A 20,609-nucleotide genomic window follows, 5' to 3' on the forward strand; every position below is an offset into this window, starting at 1 on the left:
TGAAATGCAGGTAGCTGAATGGCTGTTTGGAGATCAGGGCTATCCTCAGTAGCAGTGTCTGATGATACAAGTTTGGATCCCAGCGGCCCTTGCTGAGCATCGATACGGTGAGGGGCATAGTACCACCAAGATTGTAATTGAGCAATCCATTGATTTTCTTAAGATGTGCTTCAGGTGCTTTGATAGATCTAGAGGAGTGCTCCAGGACAGTCTAGCCAGGTATTTTGAATTGTGATTGTTGCAGGCTACACAGTATTCCCATTCTCATAGGACTCCTAATTAATGCCCTGGAGGAGGAGAAAGAAGGTGAACAAAGCCAATAGAATGACCAGGCAGTTGAGACCCTGCTTGAGGAAAAGATTGCACAGAAGAGCCCTTTGCCAGCTATGGACAGAGCTCATTAGGGACAACTTTACCTAACTAACAGTTGTGTCCATTGTTAAACCAGTCCTGCTGTCCCCCTTTATACACATGCTGACATTTAGTTCTCCTGCGCAACTACCAATGCATTTTATTTTGGAAACATTCTGCAACACGTTCTTCCAGAATTCCCTTACCTTGTCACAAATCAATCTACACATATTATCAGTACAAGCAATTCATCAATGCACAGAAATCAGTGTGTCCCATTTTTTTTTGTCAATGTCCCACCCCTTGATGGCTTTTCCGGCCCTATTTCCTACTTTTTTTTAATTCATTCATGGGATGTGGGCGTCGCTGGCAAGGCCAGCATTTATTGCCCATCCCTAATTGCCCTTGAGAAGGTGGTGGTGAGCCGTCTTCTTGAACCGCTGCAGTCTGTGTGGCGAGGGTACTTCCACAGCGCCAATAGGTAGGGAGTTCCAGGATTTCGACCCAGCAACGATGAAGGAACGGCGATATATTTCTACGTCAGGGTGGTGTGTGACTTGGAGGGAAACGAGCAGGTGGTGGTGTTCCCATGCGCCTGTTGCCCTTGTCTTTCTAGGTGGTAGAAGTTACGGGTTTGGGAAGTGCTGTCAAAGAAGCCTTGGCGAGTTGCTACAGTGCATCCTGTGGATGGTACACACTGTAGCCACGGTGCGCTGGTGATGGAGGGAGTGAATGTTTAAGGTGGTGGATGGGGTGCCAATCAAGCGGGCTGCTTTGTCCTGGATGGTGTCAAGCTTCTTGAGTGTTGTTGGAGCTGCACTCATCCAGGCAAGTGGAGAGTATTTCATCACACTCCTGACTTGTGCCTTGTAGGAGGTGAGTCACTTGCCACAGACTACCCAGCCTCTGACCTGCTCTTATAGCCACAGTATTTATGTGGCTGATCAGTTAAGTTTCTGGTCAATGGCGACCCCCAGGATGTTGATGGCGGGGGATTCGGCGATGGTAATGCCGTTGAATGTCAAGGGGAGGTGGTTAGACTCTCTCTTGTTGGAGATGGTCATTGCCTGGCACTTGTCCGGCGTGAATATTACTTGCCACTTATCAGCCCAAGCCTGGATGTTGTCCAGGTCTTGCTGCATGCAGGCACGGACTGTTTCATTATCTGAGGGGTTGCGAATGGAACTTATCAGTACCCTCTATGCGGCAGGAGTTTGTGAAGTGGCTGGCCGGTGCTTAAAAGCAGGAGACATTGGGGACTGAGTGGTTCTCATCTCAGGGCAGATTACACTCTAGAGGGACCTGCTGTAGGCTGTGTCTCACATGTACAGACAACTGAGGGGGGCTGGCAGCAGGGCACACGAGTGGTATTGTCCTGAAAAGCAGCATGATCATTGCAGTGCATTCATCACAGGTGACTAGTACTGGATGGATTGGCGTGAAAGCAGACCGAATGGTGCCAATCAGATAATTGAAGCCTTGAAAGATACTTGTTTAAATTCCAGCATCAACTGCTTGGAGATCAGAAGAGCCACTCCACCTTGGTGCCCAAGGCATCTATGGCAGTAGTCACAGCTGCCATGCTAGAAGCTATCATTGTCCATAGTTCCTCTGTTGGGAGGGCCTCCACTGCAGATCATTCAGGAGTTGCCATGTGCTCCAGGGTTGACTGCATTGCTGTAGACATGCCAACCCCAGCTGCAGTTAGTGGACTTCTCCAACATTAATCACCATTTGCAGCACATACTGGAACACCATCCTCTGAACATGTTTTTTGCTCTTCATGTATCTTTCTTCTAAATGTTGGACTCCTGAAATCTGGATCCCCTGCCGAGGGCTGACGTCTCCTGACCCTATGTCTAGAATGACTTCCTCATCTTCAACCTTCAGCTACTCCTGGCCACCTTTGCTCAGTGTGTCACCCTGTGCACTCCCCCAGTCTCACTAACTACTCTCCTTGGGTTGGTGTCTCTGTGCTGCTGTTTTGTAAGAAGAGAGTAAATGGCAGTATGGATGAAGGTGGGGCCAGAGGGTCCAGGTTCCTTTGGGTGCTCTTCCTCAGCTTGTTGATATGGCACACCTAGGAGGGAAGAACAAGAGAGTAGATGATCTGTACAATGGTCATAGCGTTTTCGGAACAAGGTGAGTGTAAGCTGTGGCACTATAGTGTGATGACAGATTCCATTTGTGCAGCAATATCATGAGAAGCTGAATTTCCTGAGCAACCTGCAGCTGACCCCTCTCCTCCTACTGCCGCATCTCCCACTGCTTCCTCCTTTTTCCTGCTTAACATTTTCAGGGTATCCTCCTCGTAAGAGGTAAGAGGCCAGAGGCTGAGAGTTCCACCACGTGTGGCAGTTCACTGTCTTTGGTTGTGGGCTACTTTCCCCTTTAAGAAGAAAGTAGAGAAAGTGAAAGCCTTTTGCGAGCCATCATAGAGTCATAGAGTCATAGAGTTATACAGCACGGATAGAGGCCCTTCGGCCCATCGTGTCCGCGCCGGCCATCAGCCCTGTCTACTCTAATCCCATATTCCAGCATTTGGTCCGTAGCCTTGTATGCTATGGCATTTCAAGTGCTCATCCAAATGCTTCTTGAATGTTGTGAGGGTTCCTGCCTCCACAACCCTTTCAGGCAGTGAGTTCCAGACTCCAACCACCCTCTGGGTGAAAAAGTTCTTTCTCAAATCCCCTCTAAACCTCCCGCCTTTTACCTTGAATCTATGTCCCCTTGTTATAGAACCCTCAACGAAGGGAAAAAGCTCCTTAGTATCCATCCTATCTGTGCCCCTCATAATTTTGTACACCTCAATCATGTCCCCCCTCAGCCTCCTCTGCTCCAAGGAAAACAAACCCAATCTTCCCAGTCTCTCTTCATAGCTGAAGCGCTCCAGCCCTGGTAACATCCTGGTGAATCTCCTCTGCACCCTCTCCAAAGCGATCACATCCTTCCTGTAGTGTGGCGACCAGAACTGCACACAGTACTCCAGCTGTGGCCTAACCAGTGTTTTATACAGCTCCATCATAACCTCCTTGCTCTTATATTCTATGCCTCGGCTAATAAAGGCAAGTATCCCATATGCCTTCTTTACCACCTTATCTACCTGTTCCGCCGCCTTCAGGGATCTGTGAACTTGCACACCAAGATCCCTCTGACCCTCTGTCTTGCCTAGGGTCCTCCCATTCATTGTGTATTCCCTTGCCTTGTTAGTCCCTCCAAAGTGCATCACCTCGCACTTTTCCGGGTTAAATTCCATTTGCCACTGTTCCGCCCATCTGACCAACCCATCTATATCGTCCTGCAGACTAAGGCTATCCTCCTCACTATTTACCACCCTACCAATCTTTGTATCATCAGCGAACTTACTGATCATACCTTTTACATTCATATCCAAGTCATATCATACGGAATGCTACCTCAGTATGAGTAAGTATCCCTCAATAATTTAAGTTGTAAACCTTAATGGGGGTTAAATTGGTTAACCCCTGAATCTGGGCGTGGGCATCACGGTGCGCGATTAACCTGCGCCAGGTGATTCTGATGCAGGCAGCACAAGACATTTGTGCAGCCTCCTCACTTACTTGATTGTAGCGCAGCAATCAGGCCTTGCACCAGGTTCGCACTTTGCACCAGCAAGGGGGGGCCCAAATATTGCGTGATTTGCTCGCACCTCTTAAAGGTAGCCTGCATCTCTTATTTGCAAAATATATGATACGGATCCGCACGGAGTCTGAACGGAGATCAGACATTGCACACATAAAACACTAATGCAGTTCCCATCCCTATGTTTACAAACTGTTGAGATATGTTAAAACATTGAATAAAGGTTGCGCACTACTAAATCCCACATCCTCCAATCTGCACGCCAGATCTCACCAATCTGCCGATCTGAGTTTGTACCGGGCCTGCGAGAGACCGTGCACCAAGGTTCTCTGATGATGCGTTAGAGTCCTTGGTGCAGGAGGTGGACAGAAGGAGGGGCATCCTATATCCGCAGTGGGGCAAGAGGCCCTCCAGACATATGCTCAAGAGGCAGTAGGAGGCAGTAGGGGACAAAGTCAATGCCAGGTGCATAGCACCACGAACATGAATGCAGTATAGGAAGAAGTTCAATGCTTTGACACGAGTGGTCAAGGTGAGTGAGGTCAACTGTCAAGTGGCGTCTCCTACCAACTGTACCACCACTACACCCCCCCATCCCCCACATACCAACAAACTCAATTAGTACTCAACTCTTCCAATCAGATGGTTCCTCTCACCCTCACATATTACCACTGTTGCAAGTCGCACACCCAAAACTCACAGGTCACACACACTGGCAGCTATTCAGCCATGACAGGCACATCATCCAGACATCCTGCAGGACACTCACCATCCCGCTTTCTTGAGGGAAAAGGTGGTGTGTAACAGGAGGCAGGGTGGCAGTGGCATTTAGCCCCTCGAGCCTGTTCCACCATTCATTGAGATCATGGTTGATCTGTGACCTAACTCCCGCCTTAGTCCCATATCCCTTAATACCTTTGGCTCACAGAAATCTATCAATCTCAGATTTAAAATTAACAATTGAGCTAGCATCAACTGCCATTTGCAGAAGAGAGTTCCAAATTTCCCCCACCCTTTGTGTGTAGAAGTGTTTCCTAACTTCACTCCTGCAACTCCTGGCTCTAAGTGTTAGACTATGTCCCCTAATCCTAGTATTCAAGTCCAGGAGACCTCCAAAAACAGATACAAATGCATCAGTAGCCAAAAGCAATGATCCATCAACTAACCTGTAAATCCTGCATGGTCTCTTTAAATAGCGCTGGTGGGGGTGGTGCGGTGGGGGGGGGCATCAGGCCGTCTATGATATGTTCAGCTGGTTGTGGTTAAGACAATGCCTTGGCTGGAGCATTGAGTGCCAAATGGTATCTATCCCTTTAAATCAGTGTTGCACACTAATCTAACGCATATTCTCCTTACTTTACATGCTGCCGGCGTTCTTTATCTGTGCCTGCGCGAACCCCTTTACCAAGATGGCGTCTGGCGCACGTCATGCTAGAAACGTGTACACGCATTCCGGATGCCATTTTGGGACATGTGGTGCCTGAGAAACGGGCGCTACACGGCCGAATTTCTAGCCTAATGTTTTTATTGGGGTGAGAACAGGTGCAAGAAACAAGCAAATACATATCATTTGAGGCTTGCACTCTTCCCTTATGTTAGGCTGTGAGTGAAGGAGTACTTGGAGGAGAAGGAAGATAGTATGAAGGGTCTCATGGTACCTTATGGACATTTCAGATAAAGAGCAAAAGGTATTCAACACAGAGAGGGCAAGGTGGGTGGAAATGTGAAACATACTTATAATATTGCATTAGTACAAGGTGCAACTGCTTCCTCTTATCTTGACCATCCTTGTGAGTCCATTGAACATCTTCCTGCACTGAGAAGCTATGTGGCAATGCTGGAGCTGGCAGTCATTAGACCTGCACTATCCCTTGGTGCCAAAAATTTCCTGCCTTCTTTACCTTATTTTGGCCAACAAAATCTCATCGGAAAAGTCAGAAAAATTGGGGTAGGGGTCTGCACACTGATGTAGCAGCCTCAGACATTCTTCCTTTCCTCACAATACTCTAATTTTTTGAACCCAGATAATGGCTGGCCTGCCCCTAGAAGTTGCTACAACCAATTAAATACTGCAACAAGGCTGGATTTCTCTTCCCCACTCCCTCTGCAGAGGGAGGCTTCCAACAGATGGCACAAATATCGCCGGTAGCTGGCTCACAATATTAAAAACAAGCTGTGCTGGGGTTAGGGTGGGGGTCATATCAGGCAGGGGGAAATGTAGTCCTGTCAGCAGTAACCATGCCACGGAGGAAAATCTAGGCCTTAATTTGGGATCAAATTAAAAAGTTCACGGCCAAGAAGTTGGATCGCGTGATCCTAGTGCAGAGCATGCTGTATGTGCCCAATGGGGCCGGTGACTTGACCAAGGCACGCCTACGGAGGAGCCCTAAACAATGTGACTCCCTGCGTGGAATGAGTGCGCATGCCACCAGCCATATTGGACTCTTTGGCGCCTGTTTTATGCCTACAAATCGGGCGCAATGCAATCCAAATTCTAGGCCCATAGGTTTCATTTTACGATCATTTAACTATCAGTATTGATAGTTGTATGCTTTGCTACTGTATTAGTTTGGCAACAGAAGTTATTTTCAGTGATTTGGACTGCATGTATTAGTAAAAATCAGCACTTATGCACTAAATGGGCACCATAGTAAATTTTTAAAGCCAAAACACTAAAAAAGGGAAAACATATTTCAAGATTTAAAAAGTGGCACTGAAATTTTAGTTACAATGTTAGTTGGATTAAAATTATTTGTTGCTGTTAATTTATCTCTGTCATGCGGTCTTACATTCTATATGTAGAGGTTCTAGTCCATTTCATTCATTCTGAAGGACTTGTGTTTGTTTGCAGATGGAATGCGATTGCTGCACCTCACATAATCACAACACGAATGGAAGTAATAAAGGCCCAACATATGGATGAGGAAGAGCTTTTCCGTAAAATCCAGATATCAGACCAAAGCACTTTACAGGAGAGGATCGAAGGATTGCAGGTACCCCTCATTGACACAGCACGAGTAAGATGGCATGAGTGTCTTTTTCTAAAAGGATCTATAAAAACTGAGCTTTGGAAGTCTCCTACAAGTTAAGTTGCCAAAGACAAAATTGATCACCAATTTTTATTTTGTGCACGTTTGAGGATAGACCCATCATCCGCCCAGGGGAAAATATTTGGGCAAGTGGTAGCTTCAGAACTTCCATGCCATGTGCAATCATGTGACGGTCATGTGACCTTTCTCCATACCATTCTGCTTAAAACCCATACATAAGCAAGCTCCCAGGTCTTTTTTCTCCTTTTATAAGTAGCAGTATTATCTTGGATTTGGAAAACTTTTTCTATTCCAGAATCAACACGTTTCCACTTGTGAAGTTCCAGCATCTTCTTTATCCAAACCTAGTCAAAGAAGTTTGCTGTCAGTACAGCAACAACAACAACAACAATTACAACTTACAATTATATAGTTCCTTTAATGTCCGAAAATATCCCAAGTGCGTCACAGAAGCGTTATCAGACAAAAAAACATCAAGCTGAAGAAGGAGGCATTTCTAAAAGCTTGGACAAAGAGTGAGTTTTAAGGAGGGTCTTAAGGAGGAGAGGGAGGTGGAGAGATGTAGGCAGGGAATTCCAGAGCTTAAGGCCTCGAAGGCTAATGGCATGGAAGCTAATGGTGGGGTAAAGAGATTACGTCATGCACAAAAAGCCAGAGTTAGAGGAAGACTGGAGAAGGTTACAAAGATAGGGATAGGATACAGACTATTCAGAACCTCGCCACCCTATCTGATCCTGAGCTGAGCTTCTGACCCCACGTCCTCTCCATCACAAAGACCACCTACTTCCACCTCCATAACGTCACCTGTCTCTGCCCCGCCTCAGCTTATCTGTTGCTAAAACCCTCGTCCATGCTTTTGTTATCTCCAGACTTGACTACTCCAATGTTCTCTTGGCCGGCCTCCCTTCTTCTGCACTCCATAAGCTTAAGCTCATCCAAAACTCTGCTGCCCATGTCTTAACCAGTACCATCCCGCTCAGTCATCACCCTTGTGCTCGCTGACCTACATTGTCTCTGCCAATGCCTCCATTTTAAAATTTTCATCCTCTTGTTCAAATCCTTCATGTCCTCACTCCTGCTTATCACTGTAACCTCCTCCAGCCCTACAACCCTCCAAGAACTCTGAGTTCCTTCTGTCCTCTTGAGCATCCCCAGTCCCTTCACCCCATCATTGGAGGCTGTGCCTTCAGTCGTCTAGGCCCTAAGCTCTGGAATTCCCTCCCTAAACCTCTCCGCCTCGCCACCTCTATCCTTTAGACCATCCTTAAAACCTACCTCTTTGACCAAGCTTTTAGTCACCTGTCCTAATATCTCCTTTTTTGGCTCTGTGTAAATATTTGTCCAATTATGCTCCTGTGAAGCGCCTGGGGATGTTTTCCTATGCTAAGGTGCTATAAAAATGCAAACTGTAGTTGTTGTTGATATAGATTGGGCCAGGAACTGAGCAGTATGGGGCTCAAACTTGCAACTATTGCCACCCATGAGCAGTAATGTTCAGTCTCACTGTACTACCCCAGAGACTGATCTTTTTAGGTAGTTGTAAACAATTTTACAACACCAAGTTATAGTCCAGCAATTTTATTTTAAATTCACAAGCTTTCGGAGGCTACCTCCTTCCTTTTTAGGTAGCTAATGGCTACATGCAACTTTTATATTCTAGATGGTGGTTGCTGGATTGTCTGCTTACACTGACATGAATCGTGCGCATGAAGTCGCCAATGAGGTGAGACGAATCCACAAACATTTGGTGGAGTCACAGCATCTAGCACAGCTCTATAACAGCAGAGAAAGGCTCTTCGAATTGCCAATCACTAATGTGAGTATAGATAACTAAACACTGAGGCTCTGCTACCCACCTCCACACACAGTGTAACTGATCCAGATCTCCCTGGAGTCATCCTCCTCATCCCTCTGCCAAGGAGTGACTTGTGCAGGGTTACAATTTTACATGTGCCAGCATTCCCTACCTCAAGCGCTATTATTTATGAGAGAGGCTGGATAGTCAGTGTCAGCCGGGTATATGACCATGTCTGGAGGGTATCATAGCCAACATTACATCTGTGCTCACCCACCATGGCCAGAAATAAGCTGAGGAATATTGCAATTCAGATATCATGGGCAGTAATGGGCACAAAATAGGGTCCATAGTCTTACTACACCGTTAACACCAGCGATACGGCGGCTCCATTTTAAAAGGGGCCTACTGGGGTGTCCAAGGCACCCATCTGAATCAGGCGATAGGCCCCTTTTAGTATGGAAATCGGGGTCCTGTGAGGTAAATAGAACCCCAATTGCCATTTTAGGTCGCAACTGGTCAGGGCCTGCGCAGTGCAAGCACTGATCAGTTCCACGGGTGATGGAAGAGAAGAGGCCCTCTAAAGGTAAGTGCTCCTCCGGGGCCCACAAAAATAATATGGACCGCTGCCACCACGGGACCACCACATTCCACAAATGGGACCCTGACCCTGACCGCAACTCACCTTGCTGGTGGCAGCTCTGGCTCGGTTTCCAGTATTCAATCTGGCGCATTGTGCGGGACACCTGTTTGGCACCAAGCAGCTCACCTGACGAATTTAAATGAGACCAGGCCCTCAAAATCGTGTGGGCCTCTTCGCCGCCAGAATGGGCAGCTGACCAGCGCACTCCGCTGGTTGGCCGCCGAAAGGTCAAAATCAACCCCATGATATGGATCATAGGCGGGTAAATGGAGTTGAGTTACAGATCAGCCATGATCTAATTGAATGGTGGAACATGCTCAAGGGGCTGAATGGCCTACTCCTATTCCAATATTCTCACCAGCTGGGAACTGCTGTCTCGATATCAGCACTACCCTGCATTGCTCTACAGGTCTGATTGATTTTAGTCATGTTCAATGTTGATACTTGGGATCCTTCAATTCTATCTGTAAAGTTTAAGGGGATGATTTTAACCCTACCTGCCCACTGGAAACCAGATTGGTGGGCAATTAAAATTGCACAGGTTATTTACCCACTGGAAAGTTGCCAGGATCCCACCATCCCAAATTTTAACCTGCACTACTGAGCAGGCGACAAAGACACCCAGCCAAAGCTGAAGTTAAAATTGCAGTCAGGTCCCAATGATACATCAGGGCCCGACTGCAATTTTGACTGGTGGCCTGAGTGGGGAAGCTACTGTGGTTTTCTCACCAGGTGAAGACAGCAGGAAGAGGAGGCGGGGCAGAAGAGGCCCAAGCAGGTAATTTTTTTTTATTTTCCTTGTGGGGCCAGGAGAAGCAGGAGTGCCCCTGAAGCCTATCCTACTACTTATCTTATGTCAATGGGCAGCCATTTTCTGCCGCTGCCATACCAATTGTTCTTGTTGGCTTTCTGAGTGTAGTTGCTAATTTTACACCAATGTAACTACATTAATAAAAAGATTGAGTCCATTCCCCCCTTACTGATTTGTTTGTGTTACCTAACAGAAGAGCAGCAGGTAGACCAATCAACACTAAGTGAAACCAAATGAAGCCAGTGATGGTAAAAGCAATGCGGGCACTGGCTCCAGCTCCCTCAGGGAGCTTCACAAACTCTGGCTCCATGGTTCAGTTCCCTGCCAGAACCTGCCCTGTCTTAACCTTCAAGGATGGGATAAGCCTTGAGAAATCAGCTAATCTGGTGGGCCCGATGCTGAGTGAACCTACTTAAATCAACCTTTAATGCCCCTTCTCCCTCTCCACTCTGGCTTGTGGTCTTGGGTCCTGTTGTGGTCCCACCCCTCTCCAGCTGCAGGCCTCAGACTGCACTGTGTTTCTTCTCAACCACACCTGCAGGTTTCAAACCTGAGGTGCAACAGTGCTCCTCCTTGTTCTATTGCCTTTCGGGCCTTACTCTCATCTAGTATCAGGTTCACTCTCCTTCCTACCCTGGCCCAGCCACTCAAGGCCCCAGCGCCTTACTCCTTCCATGCCCTAGTTTCCTTCACATGCCAGTAATGGTCAGGAGCTCGGCTCCGAATCCACTGACATCAACGCACACCCCAGCCACAATCTCTAGTTCCCTCCAAGTCCAGGCCCTAAACCCTAGCTTCCCTCTCACCCACTTCTGTTCTTTCACTGCCTGGTCCAGGCCTGTCACCACCTATAGTCAGTACCCACCTTTTATCTGTGCCCTGGCCCTTAAAAAAAGGTAAAAGATCTAAATTCAGTAAAGGAACATGTGTGAGTGGCATAAAGAGACAGTGAGGGACACACAGAAAAGGGAAGAAACAGAGGAAAGGACAAACTTATAGAAAGAGGGAGAGAGAAAATGAAAAAAGAGTTGGAGACAAACAGTGGGACACAAAAACAACATTGAGAGAAAATACAGGGAGAATCGAAAGAGATAGAGAAGGAAAGGGGAATTAAACAATGGGAGAGAAGCAGTGACACAATTACAGGAAGAGAGATACAATTTTGTTTTTATTTTTGACTGCCACAGAAGATCAAGCAATATTTACTGAATTATGTGCAACTTGGTGCTCTGCACTCATGCCTGCTCGGAATAGGTTGAGGATGCCCCAAGCTCATCTTGTAGCATATTTACAGCCGACAAGTGGACAGGGACTTTTATCCAATCAGTCTGAGCTAGAGTTTAACCTAGGTTCCAGAGGTGAAAGGACAGTGTGATAACTGACTGAAACACCCAATCCCCCAGTTTATTTTTTAAACTTTTACATCGAGTTACATCAAAACTACAGCACAGAAACAGGCCATTCAGCCCAACTGGTCCATGCCGGCGTTTATGCTCCACACGAGCCTCCTTTCTCCCTACTTCATCTAATTCTATCAGGATACCCTTCTATTCCTTTCTCCCTCGTGTGCTTATCGGGCTTCCCCTTAAATGGATCTATGCCATTTGCCTCAACCACTCCTTGTGGTAGTGCATTCCACATTCTTACCACTCTTTGGGTAAAGAAATTTCTCCTGAATTCCCCATTTGATTTATTAGCGACTATTTTATATTGATGATCTCTAGTTTTGGACTCCCCCACAAGTGGAAATGTTTTCTTTACGTTTACCCTATCAAACCCTGTTATTATCTTAAGACCTCTATCAGGTCACCCCTCAACCTTCTCTTTTCTAGAGAAAAGAGCCACAGCCTGTTCAGCCTTTCCTGAAAAGGATATCCTCTCAGTTCTGGTATCATCCTTGTGAATATTTTTTGCACCTTCTCCAATGCCTCTATATCCTTTCTATAATATGTAGACTAGAACTGTGCATAATATGCCAAGTGTCGTCTAACCAACGTTCTATACACGTTGAACATAACTTCTTTGCTTTTCAATTCTATCCCTCTGGAAATGAACCCTAGTGTTTGATTTGCCTTTTTTATGGCCGTACGAACCTGCATTGCTACTTTTAGTGATTTGTGTATCTGTACCCCCAGATCCCCTTTGCTCCTCTATCCCATTTAGACTCTTCTTATGCTATCAATATGTAGCCTCCTTATTCTTCCAACCAAAATGCACCACCTCACAATTATCTATATTGAAATTAATTTGCCAATTTCACGTCCATTCTGCAAGTTTATTAATGTCCTCTTGCATTTTGACGCATTCTTTCTTTGTATTAACGACACCCAATAATTTGGTGTCGTCCGCAAATTTTGAAGTTGTATTTCCGATTCCCGAATTCAAATCGTTAATGTAAATTGTGAACAACAGTGGTCCCAGCACCGATCCCTGTGGAAGACCACTTCCCGCCTTTTGCCAATCTGAGTAGCTAGCCCTAGCCCCTGTTTTCTATTTTGTAGCCAACTTGCTGTCCATTCTGCTACCTGTCCCCTGACTCTACATGCTCTGGCTTTAGTCATGAGTCTACATTGCGATGCCTTATTGAAGGCCTTTTGAAAATCCAAATATATTATATCTACTGCATGATCCTTGTCTACTCTTTCTGTTGCTTCTTCAAAGAATTTGATAAGTTGGTCAAGCATGACTTTCCCTTCTGAAATCTGTGCTGACTATTCATTATTATATTTTTGTTCTCTAGATGTCTTTCTGTTACATCTTTGAGTAAAGATTCCATTATCTTTCCTACCACCGTCGTTAAGCTAACTAGTCTATAGTTCCTGGACTTGTTCTAGCTCCCTTTTTAAATATAGGAATAACATTAGCTGTCCACCAGTCCCCTGGCACTATTCCCTTTTCTAATGAATTTTTATATATATGTAATAGTGCCTCTGCTATCTCCTCCCTAACTTCTTTTAATATTCATGGATGCAATCCATTCGGACTAGGGATCTTATCCTCCCTAAGTTTGATTAGTTTATTAATTATCTTCCCCCTTTGTTTTAATATGTTTTAATATCTTTTCAATCTCTTCTTCTAATGTCCTGCCCACCATGTTAGTCTCCCTGGTAAATACAGAGGCAAAGTAACTATTCAATATTTCTGCCATTTTGCTGTCATTACCTGTGCATTTATCTTGTGCATCTTCAGTGGCTCTATCCCTATTCTGATTTTCCTTTTGTTATTTATGTGTCTGTAGAATACTTTACTATTTCTTTTTATATTCTTTGATGATTTACTCTCATAGTTCCTCATTTCTTTTCGAATTGTTTTTTTTGGCTTCTTTCCTAACCTCTTTGATTTCCCTTTAGTCATCATCCCCTTTATTGTCTATATAGTAAGAGTATGTGTTTTTCCTTAGTTTTAATTTTACCCTTATCTCTTTATTTATCCATGGTTTTTCATTATTGGCTAGTTTGTTCTTGTTTTATAGAGGAGTTTATGTCTCCTGAACTCTCTTGATCACTGTTTTAACTAATTACCCTCTGCTGTTCTATCTGTTTGTCATTTTTTTTCCAGTTTACCTTCCCTGGTTCCATTCTGATCCCCTCAAAATTAACTTTTTTGCAATCTATTACTTTGGTCTTTTTCTTACTTATGTCTTTCTCAATCATTATTTTAAACCGTATCATTTTATGATCGCTATTGCCTGGATGTTCCCCTATGCTTACTTCTCTTATCTGTTCTGGTTCATTTTGCATTACTTGATCCAGCAGTAATTCCTCTCTTGTTGGGCTTCTCACATACTGGGTAAGAAAGGAGTCAAGTGTACACGGTAAAAACTCCATTCCCTTTTTTCCTTTCCCTACCTCTTCCTGACAGTTTATTAGAGGGTAGTTGAAATCTCCCATGATTATTATTTGATTTTTTTTTACTCATTTCATAGATTTGTCTACATACTTCATCCTCCACTTCCCTTCCACTATTAGGTGGTCTAGTAGCATGATTGATCCCTTCTTATCCTTTGTCTCAATCCAATGGATTCTGTTTCTATCTTAATGTTACTTATGTCTCCTTTTTCTATTGCCAGTATGTTGTCTTTAATTAGTACAGCTACAACCCCCCACCCTTCTTCTTTCCCTATCCTTTCTAAATACATTATATCCTGCAATATTTAACTGGCAGTCCTGTTCCTTATGTAACCATGTTTCAGTTACTCCTAGCACATCTGGCTCTTCGCTATGAATTATTGCCTCCAGTTCCCCCCGTTATGTTTCGGATGCTGTGCACATTGCTATACAGGCAATTTAATTTGTTTTTAATAATTGTTCCCCCGCTTTATTTTTAACAGTCATTTTGTACTTATATTCTATAACGGTATTTGTTCCCTGACAGATTATGTTACCCTTATTCCTTAACTTGGTCTGACCTTTACTCTCATTTCCTATTTCATTTTTCTTTAGATTTACGTTATCTTCCCCAGATCCCTCCCCCTGCCTTACTAGTTTAAAGTCCTGTTGACAGCCTTATTTATCCTTTCCACTAGGACACCGGTCCCATTCTGGTTCAGGTAGAGCCCGTCCCAGCAGTACTGCTCCTTCCTGTCCCAGTACTGGTGCAGTGTCCCATGAATTGGACTTTAAATATTTTGCCGGAGTTTTCTCGTTGTTGTGTCTCTTGATGAGACCTTGGCTGAGATTTTTCACTTCTGCGGTTCTCAACCCATGATTTCCACCTGCTAAAATAAACAGGCACAAAATTGCAGCTGTGGAGCACAGAAGCGGAAATCCAAGATGCTTCCTTTAGCTTTGAGAGTTGGTTGAGCAAATTATGGATTTCTCTACAACTGTAGCACCAGTGTCCCTTTGTTCTCCAATACATTAGCCCAAGGCAATGTAACCAAAGATGTAAATTATGCACAGTGGTGTTACCTATATAAGTATCTTGAAACTTCCTTCTCCAATGGAGATTAAACCTCTTTGAGATGTTCTACTTAATAGCTTGGATCAATAGTTTGGCCATTGTAGTGGAAGTATGCAATAGAAGGAAGAAAGTGCTCTCAGTGCCATGTGTTGACCTCTGTTGTTTTGTATGAACAGTATGATGGACTTTTCAAGATGATCAAGGAATTCCAGCCTTATCGGGATCTATGGACAACTACATCAGATTGGTTACGCTGGTACGATAGCTGGATGAACGATCCACTTACCAGCATTGATGCGGAACAAATAGAGAAGAATGTAGTTGAGTCCTACAAGACTGTGCATAGGTGTACCAAATTCTTCAAGGACATTCCAGGTAAATAGTTGTTTCAATTTCTGTTATAGAATACAGATTACTCCTAATTCAAAGTCATTTTTACTGAAAAAAAATGATTAGCCAATCATTTGAATTAAGCAATGTAAATAAGAAAGCAAAGTGGGATTTAGTGCTAAAAAAAATTAATTATTGTATAATTTGAATTAGCAACTTTGAATTCAGTTAAGTAGACTGTAATGGATAGCAAAGGGTGATTACTAGTTTATCACTTAATAAAGGGATTGCGACCATAAACCACAGGGCCAAAGCTCAAATAACCATGGAATGTCAACTGAACCACTCAGTTGGATTGCAGCCTTTTTAATTACTCCGGTTTATCTGGCAGTTCTATATGCTGGACGTTTTGTTGATCATGCTGTCTTTGGTTGTGGTCCTACACCTAGAAGCTGCATGGGTTAAGGTAGCTGCATGCACATTTCGTATCAATAGAAGATGTCAACAGTTAACAATTTGTTTTTGCTCTGCATGCTGTTCTTGTGTTGATAAGTTTAAGGATCTTTCCATTGTTAGTGATTAAACCTCAAAAGCTGAGTTCTTTAATAAAAAAGTTACAAAGTTTGAACTTCTACATTTTTATTCCTTTCTGAGTTTGGAAGCAGTGCAGTTTGGGGATTAAAGGGCTTTGAGTCATCATTATTCCGGATTTAGAAAGCAATAATTGTAGTCGATTACAGGAAAGGATTTCTTAATAATGTTTTTTCCTATTCTGTCCCCCCCTCTTCTGAAGTCACTTACTCTTTGATGTGATATAATTTCACAGTTACCATCCTTACACCAGTCGCCCAAGTGGCCACACTTCGTGCGTGAGTCTGAAACGTGTGTCACCAGACTATTTAATTGGGGACAGCATCATGGCTGAGTCAGATCCTGCCCTCATCTGAACGTACGCCAGAATTACTGAACGTACGCCAGAATTACTGAATGTACAGCAGAATGTACACCAGAATTACTGAATGTGCACCAGAATTACTGAACGTACAGCAGAATGCACACCAGAATTACTGAATGTGCACCAGAATTACTGAATGTACGGCAGAATGCACACCAGAATTACTGAATGTGCACCAGAATTACTGAATATACGGCAGAATGCACACCAGAATTACTGAATGTACAGCAGAATGTACACCAGGATTACTGAATGTATACCAGAATTATTGAATGTACACTAGAATTACTGAACGTGCGGCTGAATGTGCACCAGAATTACTGAATGTGCACCAGAATGTACACCAGAATTACTGAATGTACACCAGAATTACAGAACATATACTAGAATTACTGAACATACAGCAGAATGCACACCAGAATTACTGAATATACTCCAGAATTACTGAATGTGTACCAGAATTACTGAATGTATACCAGAATTACTGAATGTACACCAGAATGTACACCAGAATTACTGAAGGTGCTCCAGAATTATTGAATGTGTACCAGAATGTACACCAGAATTACTGAATGTACACCAGAATTACTGAATGTACACTAGAATTACTGAATGTACACCAGAATGTACACCAGAATTACTGAAGGTGCACCAGAATGTACACCAGAATTACTGAATGTACACCAGAATTACTGAATATACACCAGAATTACTGAATGTACACTAGAATTACTGAATATACCCCAGAATTACTGAATGTACACTAGAATTACTGAACGTACAGCAGAATGCACACCAGAATTACTGAATGTACACCAGAATTACTGAATATGAACCAGAATCACTGAATGTACACCAGAATTACTGAATGTACACCAGAATTACTGAATATGAACCAGAATTACTGAATGTACGCCAGAATGTACACTAGAATTATTGAATGTGCATCAGAATTACTGAATGTACACCAGAAATACATTAACAAATGAGAATATTGGGCATTGTGAGGAACTCTTTTGATGAGATGGTGAGACATCAAAGAGGTTAAATGGGGTCTCATTAAGCTTGCCTTTCAGGAGAAGTAGGGTAACTTTCACTCAGTGACAATGTAAACTGTAGTTTATAGATTTTCTGATATCCTTCTGGGCTCGCCCCCAAGATTCAGGAATCTGCCAATCATTGTAACCCTTTCAGACTAACATTCATTTACCGTTTACAGGTCTTGTAGATGTTGCACTAAAAATCCGATCTATGGTTGAGGAATTTAAGCCATATATCCCACTAATTCAAGCACTGCGGAATCCTGGCATGCGAAACAGACACTGGGATGTGCTATCAGAACAGATCCAAATATCAGTCAAGCCTAAGGCTAACCTAACATTTGCACGGTGTTTGGACATGAATCTTCAAGATCACGTAGAGGCCATTGCCAAGGTGGCAGAAGTAGCTGGAAAGGAGTATGCCATTGAACAGGTGGGTATTACAGAACTTTCAGAAAGCCTTTGATAAGGTACCTCACACTAGGTTATTTCACAGGATAGCATCTTGTGGTATCAGTAGTAATTTGATACACTGCATTAGGAATTGGCTTGAATCCCGCAGCCAAAAAGTTGTAATGGATGTGGTTCAGTCCGGAGCCACATTACTGGTGGTGCCTCCCAGGCCTGCTACTCTTCACGGTCTTTATTAATGATCTGGACAGTGGTGTTGGGAGTATGGTCAGTAAGTTTGCAGGTGACACCAAAATATGTGTAAGGGTTAATACAGTACAGGAGTGCAATCAAATGCAAATAGGTTTTGATGTGCTAAGGCAGTGAGCCACACAATGGCAAATGGCACTTAGCTTGGATAAATGTAGTGTCATGCATGTTGGTAGGGCCAACACAGAATAGACGTATCATTTGCAGGGAACATTACTGAAAGAGGTTGAGAGAAAAAGATCTAGGTGTTGTTCTGCACAGATCACCAATTCGATTCACTCCCCATGATATCAAGAAATGGCTGAGTGCACTGGATACAGCAAAGGCTATGGGCCCCGACAACATCCCGGCTGTAAAGCTGAAGACTTGTGCTCCAGAACTAGCCGCGCCTCTAGCCAAGCTGTTCCAGTACAGCTACAACACTGGCATCTACCCGACAATGTGGAAAATTGCCCAGGTGTGTCCTGTCCACAAAAAGCAGGACAAATCCAGTCCGGCCAATTACCGCCCCATCAGTCTACTCTCAATCATCAGCAAAGTGATGGAAGGTGTCGTCGACAGTGCTATCAAACGGCACTTACTCACCAATAACCTGCTCACCGATGCTCAGTTTGGGTTCCGCCAGGACCACTCGGCTCCAGACCTCATTACAGCCTTGGTCCAAACATTGACAAAAGAGCTGAATTCCAGAGGTGAGGTGAGAGTGACTGCCCGTGACATCAAGGCAGCATTTGACCGAGTGTGGCACCAAGGAGCCCGAGTAAAATTGAAGTCAATGGGAATCAGGTGGAAAACTCTCCAGTGGCTGGAGTCATACCTGGCACAAAGGAAGATGATAGTGGTTGTTGGAGGCCAATCATCTCAGCCCCAGGACATTGCTGCAGGAGTTCCTCAGGGCAGTGTCCTCGGCCCAACCATCTTCAGCTGCTTCATCAATGACCTTCCCTCCATCATAAGGTCAGAAATGGGGATGTTCGCTGATGATTACACAGTGTTCAGTTCCATTCGCAACCCCTCAGATAATGAAGCAGTCCGTGCCCGCATGCAGCAAGACCTGGACAACATCCAGACTTGGGCTGATAAGTGGCAAGTAACATTCGTGCCAGACAAGTGCCAGGCAATGACCATCTCCAACGAGAGAGAGTCTAACCACCTCCCCTTGACATTCAACGGCATTACCATCGCCGAATCCCCCACCATCAACATCCTGGGGGTCACCATTGACCAGAAACTTAACTGGATCAGCCACATAAATACTGCTGCTACAAGAGCAGGTCAGAGGCTGGGTATTCTGTGGCGAGTGACTCACCTCCTGACTCCCCAAAGCCTTTCCACCATCTACAAGGCACAAGTCAGGAGTGTGATGGAATACTCTCCACTTCCCTGGATGGGTGTAGCTCCAACAACACTCAAGAGGCTCGACACCATCCAGGACAAAGCAGCCCGCTTGATTGGCACCCCATCCACCACCCTAAACATTCACTCCCTTCACCACCAGCGCACTGTGGCTGCAGTGTGTACCATCCACAGGATGCACTGCAGCAACTCGCCAAGGCTTCTTCGACAGCACCTCCCAAACCCACGACCTCTACCACCTAGAAGGACAAGGGCAGCAGGCACATGGGAACAACACCACCTGCACATTCCCCTCCAAGTCACACACCATCCCGACTTGGAAATCTATCACTATTCCTTCATCGTTGCTGGATCAAGATCCTGGAACTCCCTTCCTAACAGCACCGTGGGAGAACCTTCACCACACTGACTGAAGCGGTTCAAGAAGGCGGCTCACCACCACCTTCTCAAGGGCAATTAGGGATGGGCAATAAATGCTGGCCTTGCCAGTGAAGCCCACATCCCATGAAGGAATAAAAAAAAAGGTTCATGACCAATGTAGAAAAACTGTAGCTAAAGCTAACAGGTATTGGGTTGTATTAATAGAACCATTCAGTATAAATCAAAGGACACCATTTTGTCACTATATAGGTCGCTGGTCAGACCGCACCTGCAGTACTGTGCTCAGTTTTGGTCCCCTCACATCGTGGGTGGTATAATGGCATTAGAAAATGTCCAGAGGAGAGCTACAAGAATGATTCCTAGCTTAAAGAACCTCAGCTATTTAGATAGGCTTAAGGACTTTGGCCTATTTAGAGCAGCGTAGACTCACAGGCGACCTGAAAGAGATCTATAAAATAATTAAAGGGATTAATAGCATGCCGATTGAGAGATTATTCCAGTTTAACAGAATGGGGAGGACCAGGGGACATCAGTTTAAACAATGCAAGAATAGATTGGATGTTAGGCGATCCTTCTTCTCCCAGAGAGTAGTGAGCCTCTGGAATATGTTACCAGCTGGTGTGGTGGGTGCTGACTCTCTGCCTTCAAGAGGGAGCCGGACCGGTTCTTGATTGGGGCAATTAGAAGGTAAGTGGCTTTGCAGATAACATTTGGTCCATGTAATCTCCTGGA

The 20,609-nt window shown here is 44.5% G+C and overlaps 1 protein-coding gene across 1 annotated transcript in view; it reads left to right on the forward strand.

Annotated features, from left to right (window-relative positions):
- dnah1 (dynein, axonemal, heavy chain 1) overlaps window positions 1-20,609 on the forward strand; it is a 333,655-nt gene that overhangs the window by 57,043 nt on the left and 256,003 nt on the right. The window contains exons 17-20 of the mRNA XM_067999000.1: window positions 6,806-6,947; window positions 8,665-8,820; window positions 15,332-15,530; window positions 17,660-17,913. Of these exons, the coding sequence (XP_067855101.1) occupies window positions 6,806-6,947; window positions 8,665-8,820; window positions 15,332-15,530; window positions 17,660-17,913 (751 nt within the window). The remainder of the gene's footprint in view (window positions 1-6,805; window positions 6,948-8,664; window positions 8,821-15,331; window positions 15,531-17,659; window positions 17,914-20,609) is intronic.

The sequence above is a fragment of the Heptranchias perlo genome, chromosome 17 (genome assembly GCF_035084215.1).
Source record: "Heptranchias perlo isolate sHepPer1 chromosome 17, sHepPer1.hap1, whole genome shotgun sequence".
NCBI lineage: Eukaryota > Metazoa > Chordata > Chondrichthyes > Hexanchiformes > Hexanchidae > Heptranchias > Heptranchias perlo.